General features: G+C 44.2%; 1 protein-coding gene across 2 annotated transcripts in view; it reads left to right on the top strand.

Moving 5' to 3' along the window:
* Positions 1–2,971: 2,971 nt before the first annotated feature.
* LOC147641852 (trafficking protein particle complex subunit-like protein) overlaps positions 2,972–10,477 on the top strand; it is a 90,828-nt gene continuing 83,322 nt past the window's right edge. For both annotated transcript variants that reach the window (XR_015266233.1, XM_086800326.1), the window contains exons 1-2: positions 2,972–3,504; positions 3,594–3,678. Coding sequence is in view for 1 of the 2 variants with exons in the window: in XM_086800326.1 (XP_086656452.1) it covers positions 3,233–3,504; positions 3,594–3,678 (357 nt within the window). In the remaining variant the exon portion in view is untranslated. The remainder of the gene's footprint in view (positions 3,505–3,593; positions 3,679–10,477) is intronic.

The following is a 10,477-nucleotide window of genomic DNA, read 5'->3' as shown; positions in this document are numbered from 1 at the left end:
CTTCTGATGCTAACTTGTATGTTCTAAAAAGGTATGGTAAGATTGCTTTGGTTGTCTTGCATGTATTGACTTAAATATCACAGGTGACAATGAAGAAATGATTCAATAGATAATGGATATGTTAACACTATAAATGATCCAACAAACCCAAAAAGATTGGGTTTACTAGAAGTGCTTCTGATGCTAACTTGTATGTTCAAAAAAGGCATGGCAAGATTGCTTTGGTTGTCTTATATGTAGATGACTTAAACATCACATGTAAATGAAGAAATGATCTAGCAAACAATGGATACGTTGAGCCATGAGTTTGAGATGAAAAACTTGGGTCTTATGAATTTCTATTCGGGGATTCAGGTTTGGTAGAGTCAGGCAAGATCTACATATCGTAACAAAAGTACGCTTGGGAGTTTCTCATAGCATTTGGCATAACTAGTTGCAAACCTGTGTTAACGCCTATGGAGGTGAATGTGAAGCCATTAGTAGACATCAGGAAGTACAAGAAGTTGGTGGTGGGGAGTTTAACTTTTCTCACACTAACATTAGACTTGATATCAGCTTCATTGTTGGTGTTTTGAGCATGTTTGCTAAGAAGCCATGGAAGAGTCATTGGAAGCAAGGGAGACAAGTACATAGGTACATCAAAGCTACTCTTGAGTAACGGCATCACTTATAATGTAGGTGACACTCTTATGGGTTATTGTGATTCAGATTGGGTAGGAGATTGTGATTCTAGGAAAGCAGCTTCTAGATATTATTTTTTGCTTGGTTTTAGTGCTTTCTCTTAGACCACTAAGAAGCACCCTATAGCGGCACTTTCTTCTACAAAAGCTGAGTATAAGGCAGCTTTTTTGCTGCTTGTGAAGTAGTATGGCTGAGGAGGATTTTAGTGGACATGGGAGTTTAGATTAATGAGGCTATAACCTTGCAATGCAACTCAACCATAGTTGCATGGCTATTGCCAAGAACCTTATGTTTCATGCTCGAATGAAGCACATAGATTCAATATCATTATGTGCAAGAGCTGATTGAGCATGAGATAGTGGAGCTAGAGTACAATTCTATGGACCAGAACTGCACTGACATCTTTATCAAGGCTCATGGGAAGGACCAACTCACTTGGCATCTTCATTGACTTGGTGTTGGGCTAAGAACATAATGTGTCTCCAAGAAGACATTGAGAGGGGGGGTTTGTTAGTATATATTCAATGCCCACCTCTTAGCATATATCTCACATTGATGTTTGGTGCACATTTGTAAAGGCCCCCATTATGAGAAGAAGCCATTGGTGCACATGTCTTTGCTGAAAACCTCGATTAGACACCGATGGGGTCGTTATTGTGATCATTGATGGTTAGGAGATAGTTAGGGGTTTGAGCATTAGTTGGGGGTCGATGGTATGGGTTCATTATTAGTGGCGGGTGGTGGTGCTGGTGATCGGTTGTCGCATTTTGAGGTGGTGGTGACTGTATCTATGGGTTCATTATTAGTAGTGGTGATCAATTATCGCATTTTGAGGTAGTGGTGACTGTATCTATGGGTTCATTATTAGTAGTGGTGATCAATTATTGCATTTTGAGGGTGGTGTGACTGTATCTATGCGCCCGCGTGGTATACACGCCATCACACCACCTTTTTTAGTACTATATATGGACATAGTTATCACAAGCTAAGGCATCCAATGCTTATGAGTATCACAAGCCAGTATGTCTATGCGCCCCCATTGTATACGTGCCTACCACACCACCTATAACAATATATATGGACATAGTTATCAGAAGCTAAGGCATCTAATGATTATTTGCACCTACCACGCCACCTATAACACTATATATGGACATAGTTATCATAAGCTAAGGCATCCAATGCTTATGAGTATCCACACCCTCGACTCTTAGTATATCCTCCATCAAAAGTTTGTCTAGATTGCCATCTAAGCTTTACTTGAGAGCGCACAGGTGGACAACACCATCACTGAATTTTAGATTCTCTCCATTCTCTATCTATTGCATTGTCTATTGCACTTTGTTTTGATGTCTATCTTTTCAATGTGCTATATTCTTATAATTGATACTAAGTGGGTTTACAAAGTTAAGAGAAAGCTTGATGGATCTATGGACAAGTTTAGACTTACTGCAAAAGGTTATGTCATGCAAAAAGGGATTGCTTATAATGAAACTTTTGCCCCCACTTCCCGTATGACCACTAACAAATTTGCTACTACTTGGAAGCCCACCATGGATGGAAAGTGCATTAATTAGACATCAAAATAGCATTCTTGAATGGCGACTTACAGGTTGAAGTTTATGTGAGTCAACTAGTTGGATTTGCCCAACCCGATGAAGAACATATAGTATGCAAGCTTAAGAAAGCTGTATATGGTTCCCCCAAGGCTTGGTACTAGAAAATTCATGCCTATTTGACTGGACAAGGATTTCAAAATAGTCCTACATTTATATGTCAAAAAGGACAAGCAAGATTTGCTTGTTTTTATTCTCTCTGTTGATGATAGGAACCAACGAGGATTTGTTTACAGCTTTTAAACTTAACTTTTGAGATGTTAGATCTTGGTCTTTTGCACTACTACTTAGGTATGTAGTTTATATATCAAGATGATGGTATAGTCATTAAAGCAGTCCAAGTACAGGCACTACTCAAAAGGTTCAATATGGAAGTCACGAGAGAAGTTTCATTTGGCATACATTTACCAGTCCCTATAATCTCTAGGAGGAATGGGTGTTTTGACCCTTTAGGGATATTGCTCTTTGTGTTATTGTGCTCTTGCCACTTGCCATTGTGATTTTCTTCAAATTTGTATTTGAGAGAGAAGAGAAAACATCATGTTACTCTCCCTCTACCCCTCCTCATTGCAAACTGGTTGTGTGTGTGAGAGAGAGAGAGAGAGAGAGAGAGAGAGAGAGAGAGAGAGAGCACATCTCCCTACGCATTGTCCACAGCTCTGCATCCCCAAAAACAAAGAGAGATGAAATCTTGCATGTCAAATTTCATTCTAGAAAGAACTTTTACTCTCTTTATTATTTCAAAGGTCTTTACCCGAAACAAAGCCTGGGAAACTTAACGATTCTGCTCCCGCATTATTTTGTGGCATGAGACATAAAGAAATTGATGCAGAATTAACAGAGGATCCTAAAGTCAAAACCTTGGTGTTAGTAGAATAACTAATCGGCTACTCCCGGGCAGTCGACGTTGCGCAGAAGCATTCAGGCGGAGAGCGATGAGCGGAGGCGGCGTGCATTCCCTGGCGTTCAGGGTTATGCGGTTGTGCAGGCCGGCTTTCCAGGTGGATCTGCCGATGCGTGTGGATCCCCTAGATCTGATGGTGGGCGAGGACTTCCTGGACGACGCCCACTCCGCCCAACACCTGGCAACAATCCTCTCCTCCGCCAACGACAGCAGAGAAGAAGGATACTGGCGGAGATTCGAACTCGAAGACCCCTCCGATGCCATGGGCCTCTCAGGCCTCCTTGTTCTCCCACAGGCTTTTGGGTATGTGCAGTAATCACCTTTTTTTAGGCAGCATGAGGATTATATGTTCAGAGGACCATTGCATATCATCTTGATATCGATTCTTGCAGCTCTATATATCTGGGAGAGACATTTTGCAGCTACATTAGCGTGGCCAATCACACACGGTATGATGTAAGAGATGTTGTCATCAAGGTAAGAGAGGTTATCAAATATTTAATCCTTGGGGTTTTATGTGTTCTGGCTTGATAGAGGGCAACAAAAAAACAAAGAAAGAGATTATGTATTTTCTAGTGATAGATATAGAACGCTGTAGCTAGCAGGATTTGAACCAGGCTTCATATCTTGAGCTGCATGCCATTGGGCTAAATGGTCGTGGACGATAGAGGGCAATTTTTGATGTCGTAATTATATCAATCAATTTGTTTTTGTCTTTGCCACCATCCATCAAGTCAATTGACATGCTGTGTTACCAAACATGCATTGTTTTAGGACAAAATTGTTCACCTAAATGGAAGCGTTGTTACCAAACATACTTACAAACCCTCTTCGGAGCTCCTTATAACCTTACCTTTACCTCCCCCAATTTCTGTAGGCTTGATTGAATCCATGCTGATGAGTCGGCCAGTTAACCATTCTCAAACCACATGCCTGGTGTCTTCATGTTGGATGATCCCTGGCCACATGGTCAATATCATGGACACGATCTTAGACAGCTTCCTCCAAGACTGGGAGCCAAAGTGCGGAGTAAGGTAGCTCAACAATGTTGCACAATGTCTGAGTTGCCTTGTAAGTGTTCCCATTAGCCCCCGAGGCCCGAGGGTGTGAATGATGTGTGCCTAGATGAAGCATATGGTGTCCGACCGGGGAGCGACCATGCCCTCAATAGCTTTGTTCAAGCACGCTCACCAGATATGCCAAGCTTCTCTGCTGCATGTGGGGGTTAGTGGAGTCCATGGAATCGTTGCAAAACACATACAAAGGATAGAGAAGAGAGAGAGAGATAGCTTAGTTTTATGTAAAATGGAAGTCACAATGTTGTGTAGGGAGAAGTTCATCACTGATTTTAGGATCTTTTTAAGCTTCTAATTATCCAAGTATGAGATTGATTATTGCTTTGATCCTTCCTAGCTATTAGGTAGTTTTTAAACTTGGTATGAGAGCTTATGTCATGTGCATGCACATGGACATGCTAATCCCACGCTAAATCCCTGATTTGCAAGTTGCAACAGATAAACAATAGGGTTAGGACACTTGCCAGGCTCAATTAGGCTCGTGAAAGGCTTAGTGTGGATACAGATGAAGTTGGCCATGTTTACCTCAGGTTGGTGATGGATTATATGAATGTTTATGTCCATTGAAGTCTAGCATGTTCATGTTTACAAAGCCTAGCATGGTAAAAAAAAAAAAAACACAAAAGCAATACATTAAAACTCATGCTTTTGGGGAGGCCTATAAAATACGCCTCAAGTGGGCTTCTTGCCACACTCCTCCTCGTACTCTCTAGCACTCTTCCTTGTTCAAAGCCAAGCTTTTCCTCTTCAAGATGTTGACCCAAGAATCCGAGATGGAACCCATTCTCGAACGTGAAGACTGGTTGGCTATGGAGGCCACCGATGGCGATCTTTTCGATGATTTTGTGTCAAAATCTGATTTTCAAGAGTTTAAAGTTGCTTTTGAAGCTTCTTTCTCGGAATGTCAGGCACAAGTCGCCGCGCAGATGCAGGCTTTACAGAATTCCATCTCTTTATTGATCAATACCCTATCTACTCTCTCGAGTATAGATACCTTGGCATCTGCTTTAGGCCCCAACATTACTCCGGAACAGTTTGGGGACGAGCAAAAGCAGCGTACCAAGGAGATAGTGGACATCCATTTCCAGTTTCATCCATATGACGATGGCAAAAAGATTCAGTTAGCAGCAGGTTTCCTCTCAGGCAAAGCTTTGCTTTGGTGGAAAGAACTCAAACCTAAACCAATAACCAGGGCACAATTTGAAGAAGTCTTCAAGAAAGAATTCCTCAAGAAAGAGGATGACTACGATATCGTTGCTCAGTTTGCCAGTTTGACCATGACCTCACTTATGAGGTCATGGCGGTTCTTGTAGAACAACCAACCGTTCTGTACTGAATAGTGGCCAGGCTCAGAAGTGAGGGCCAAACTATACTGAGTACCAAACTCAGGGGAGTCGACATATTGGTCTTTCATACTATCCAAGTCCTTTCCCGTGATTTCGAGAATGGTAGCTTCATGGACTGCGTGGATGCTGCTTCATGGACTGCGTGGATGCTGGACTTTCGACTGAGGGCATCTGCTACCGGGTTATGCTTACCAGGGATGTATTCAATCATACCTCCAAACTGTTGGAAGATTTGACTCCACCTGGCCTATTGATCACTCCACTGGGCACTGGGCATAGTCTGAAGCCACTTAAGTGCTTGGTGGTCTGTTTTCACTGTGAAAGCCTTTCCATAAAGAAAAGGCTTCCAATGTTTGAGCGCTGTGATCACACCCAAAAGCTCTTTGTCATATATCGAATAATTCTTTTCGGCGACATCCAACTTTCTGCTATAATATGCCACGGGTCTATTGTCCTGCTGTGGGAATACACCTATGGCTACATTGCTGGCATCGGTGATGACCTCGAAAGGTTCATCCCATGATGCTAACTTTAATACAGGTGCTTCTGAGGCAGCTTTCTGGAGTGCACGGAATGCATCAAGTGCCTTACCTGTAACTGAGACCTTCTGCTTACGAGTCTTCACCCCCTTGAGCAAGTCGGTAAGAGGTGCTGCAAGGTTGGAAAAGTGATGGACATGGGTACTATAGGCCTGACAACGACCTATGAATGAATGGATTTCTTGGGCGGTCTTAGGAATGTGCCAATCTAAGATCTCCTGAACCTTTGATGGGTCCAGTCTAATCCCATCGGAACTGATGATGTAGCCCAAATACTGAACTTCCTTAACACCAAAGACAGACTTTTTGGCGTTTATGTAGAGCTGATTATCTCGCAAAAGTTGCAAGACTTTCTCCACATCTTTCTCATGCTGCTCCGTAGTGGCTGAGAAGACTAGTATGTCATCAAGGAATATGAAACACACTTTACAATGTGGAGTGCGAAAATCCTAGACATCATCTTATTGAACGTTGCGGGTGCATTTGTAAGCCCAAAAGGCATGACTACGAACTCGTAGTGACCACGCTCTGTCCGAAAAGCTGTTTTTGGAATGTCAGCTTAAAAAATGTGGACCTGATGGTAACCACTCTTGAGGTCGATCTTAGTGAAAAACTTAGCACCGTCTAAACGCTCCAAAATGTACTCTATCCTGGGCATAGGAAACTTATTCTTGATAGTGAGTTTGTTTAATGCCTTGTAGTCTACACAAAGGCGTGCAGACTTGTCCTTCTTTTGGACAAATAGGATAGGTGCAACAAATGGGGAGGAAGAAGGCCGAATGAATCCGGCTCGGAGAAGCTCAGATAACTGCTTTTCTAACTCGCCCTCTAAAGTCTTGGAAAGATGATAGGGAAACCTGCTAGGAGGATATGATCCAGGGACCAAATCAATGTGATGGTCCTCAAGGCGAGAGGGTGGGAGACTGGGCGGGAGATCGTCCCTAAGCATAATGTCCTGGTGTCTGGATAGGAGGTCTGCTAACTGAGGGACTGAAGATGTAACGGATGCTACTAATGAGGGAGGGACTGTTTGAGCACGAACATAAAGGAGTGCTCCTTCTGCTCCCTTGCGGATAGCTCGTCTGGCCTGGAGATCGAATCATAACAGGCTCAGGAAAACCTTTACAAATAGTAAAAGTGTCCTGCCCCCAATTGGGAATAGGCTCATACTGACGGAACCACTGAATTCCTAAGATCATGTCACACCCCAACAGAGGTGAGACGATGAAATCTCGTTGAAATGAGGCCTTCTGAACTTCAAAGGCAAATTGCTGTGCCTTTTGGGAAATGTGGGTGCGAAGACCAGGTGTAAACCCCTCCACATCCAGATGATATGGGACTAATGTGCAGTTCAATTTATTAGCCAGTTGGGGAGAGATGGCATCTTCAGAACTACCCATATCGAAAAGGACTACAAACTGTCGGCCCTGGGTAGAGCCATAAGCTCGGATGAGGCTCTTCTGAGCAGCATCGCTCTCACCCTCCTCCTTAGCATCAAATACCACGGATTGCATAGGATGCATGGAAGGTAAAAGTTGAACTGCATTTGAGGTAGGAGGCGGGACTGGAGGAGCTGGGGAGGCTGTGGCAACTGCGGTAGAAGGAGCTTTGGCGGCTTGTGCCGCTTGCTATTTGTGGCAATCCTTCTTACCATGCCCTATAATAGGACAGAAAAAACATCTATTTTCTGACTGGTACTTCCTTTGCTCCTCTGGAGGAAGATAACCTCCAGTAATGCTTGCTTTAGCCTTTTCTTCAGGGTTTTTCTTAGACTGCTTGGGCTTGCCCCCGTTAAGCTTCATTTCTTCATTCTGAGCGAGAGTCAGAGCCCGGTCATATGTACTTGGTTCAAAGTTACGAACTGTGAACCGAATGTTGGAGTCCAATCCACGAATGAATTGCTCCATCTTAGCCTGCTCAGATAACCCTAACTGCTGTGCTAAAGTAATAACCTTACCGGAAAACTGAGGCACTGGGGATCCGTTCTGTCTGAGTCCATAGAACTCGTCTTTTAGACCGGTCATGTACTGGGGCGGGAGAAATCTGGTCAGGTCATGGATAAAGATGTCCCAGTCAAAGACTGTGACACCTGTGGCCTGGTCTGTATGAATACTAGACCAATGCTGCCACCAAGTGACTGCCTCACTAGTGAGATGGGGAGCCGCTGAGTGGACTTTGTCTTGTGGGTCTGTGATCCTAGCTAAAGGAAAATGAGCATAAAACTGATGAATAAATTGATTAACTGATGAATGATCACACTTACCATCATACTTACTGAAGTTTGGTTGACTGCGAATGATGGTGGTTGATGCTGCTGCGGGCTGTTGGCTAGTGACACCTATGACTGGGGAGACTGAGGAGAGTTGCTCATGCCTCAAGTGTATGGCCTCCTTTTCCGGTTGGTGATCGAGTAACATACGTTCTCGATCAAGCTCACGTTGGTGTTCCCGAGCGACGAGTTCAGCCTGACGCCGGTCTTCGTCGATCCTGCGTTGGGCTTCCTCATAGTCGCGTCTTTCTGCTTTTTCTCTTTTTCTTCGGGCCTCGTCCTCTCTCCTTTGTTGTTCCATCTGAAAGAAGAGGGAGATGTAGTCGGGTGCTGCTGGAGGTGTAGAAGGACGTGCTGCTGCTGCCTCCAAGAGTTGGAGACGCTCCATGAGCAGCTGGTTCTGAGCTCTAAGAAGAGCTATGGTGTCTGCTGTAGGCGGAAGAACAAGGTCTCCTTCGGGGGAGACGTCTTCCGGCTGATGAGTACTCCCTCCTGTAGACATGATGCTGAAGTCGGTGGTCGTGCCGGAACGCAATCTAACCATCCAAGGATGTCCCCGCGCTAGGATACGGTGTGTGTGGACAATCTGAATCTGATACCAATGTGAGATGCAGCGGAACTCTTTGTATTGGAAGATCCTGTCACACAGATGCTCACACCGTCTTCTGTATCCTGAGTTTCGTGAGTTTAGCAATCCATTTCAATACTTCAAATTTTAAAGAGATATGAGAGAGAGAGAGATGAGAACTGTACACCAGATTGGGTCCCGAATTACCCACTGAAGGGCCCTCTATCCCGATAACGAGATAGTATTTGCTTTATTTCTTTAGAGAGAATGACTGTGGACTGTAGATAAGCCAAACGCAAGATCTCGGAGGATCGGAGATTGGCTGAACCGTACATGGCTGTAGAAACACCTCGATGAACTGATCTCGAGCCTATGCACTCTTCCCAAGGGCATGAGGAAGGGCTGCACACCTGAGGCTGAGAAAAGAAGATGGTGGACTGTTCTACGCTATGTTAGATTGCTGTAAATGCTTATGAATGCTTGGTTACCTTCACCAGATGACTGCTGCATGTATGGATGATGCACAGAAGGCTGGATGCTGATGTGAACAGATGATTCAGGGCTGAGAACTGCTGTAGACAGAAACGCAGACCTGTAGCGATGCTGCTGGTCTGAAAACGCAGGTATGCTGTACGGCTGGACAGAAAACGCAGGCTGCTGCCGTACGGCTGGACAGAAAACGCAGATATGCTGCTGTATGGCTGGACAGAAACGCAGATATGCTGCTGCTGAATTCTGGTGTTGAACTGGGGCTGGGCTGTATGCTGAATCAGGGACTGAAGTGATGCTGAATTCTGGCGTTGAACTGGGGCTGGGCTGTATGCTGAATCAGGGACTGAAGTGATGCTGAATGCAGGCGCCTAGGGCTGACTGAAGCAAAGGTTCTCAAGGGGCTGGAGAAGCAAGCTCATAAGCTCCAAGGGCTGGATTAGTCTAGGGCTGAAGGCAAGGATACTCCTAGGGCTGAGGAGGAGAGCTCTTAGCACAATGAAGACTGAATGAGAAACTAAGCCCTATGCAAGCCTATTTATACTAACTGGAGGTTGGTCAAGTTGGCTGGGCATTTAATAAAGTTTATATTTACAAATGACAAATAATGCAAATAATGCTAAATAAATACTATAAAATATGAAAAAAATACCAGATAAATCCTAGTAAATTCCCTAAGACTTCTGGGATGTTCTAAATGATGCACATGCATATGAATGCATATTATGCAGGATGCAGAGTGCTTTCTGATGCAAACCCTAACGCTTCTACTGACTCTACGTGCATGAATGATTCTCTCCAAGTGGGTTAAGGGACTTGACTGACTGACTAACTGACCCGCTAAGGCTGAGGAATGACCTACATAGCTTGTGCTTGACTTATCCTGGACTGAGGATGTACTATGGGGTCACGGCGTACGACAATTATCATCCTATTGGGTTCTAAAACTGTACAATTGTTGCACTTCTGATGATGAGCCATCTTGTCAC

Source organism: Cibotium barometz, chromosome 1, assembly GCF_041138505.1.
Source record: "Cibotium barometz isolate CiBa-2024 chromosome 1, ASM4113850v1, whole genome shotgun sequence".
Taxonomy (NCBI): Eukaryota; Viridiplantae; Streptophyta; class Polypodiopsida; order Cyatheales; family Cibotiaceae; genus Cibotium; species Cibotium barometz.
This window is presented reverse-complemented; position numbering and strand designations above follow the sequence as displayed.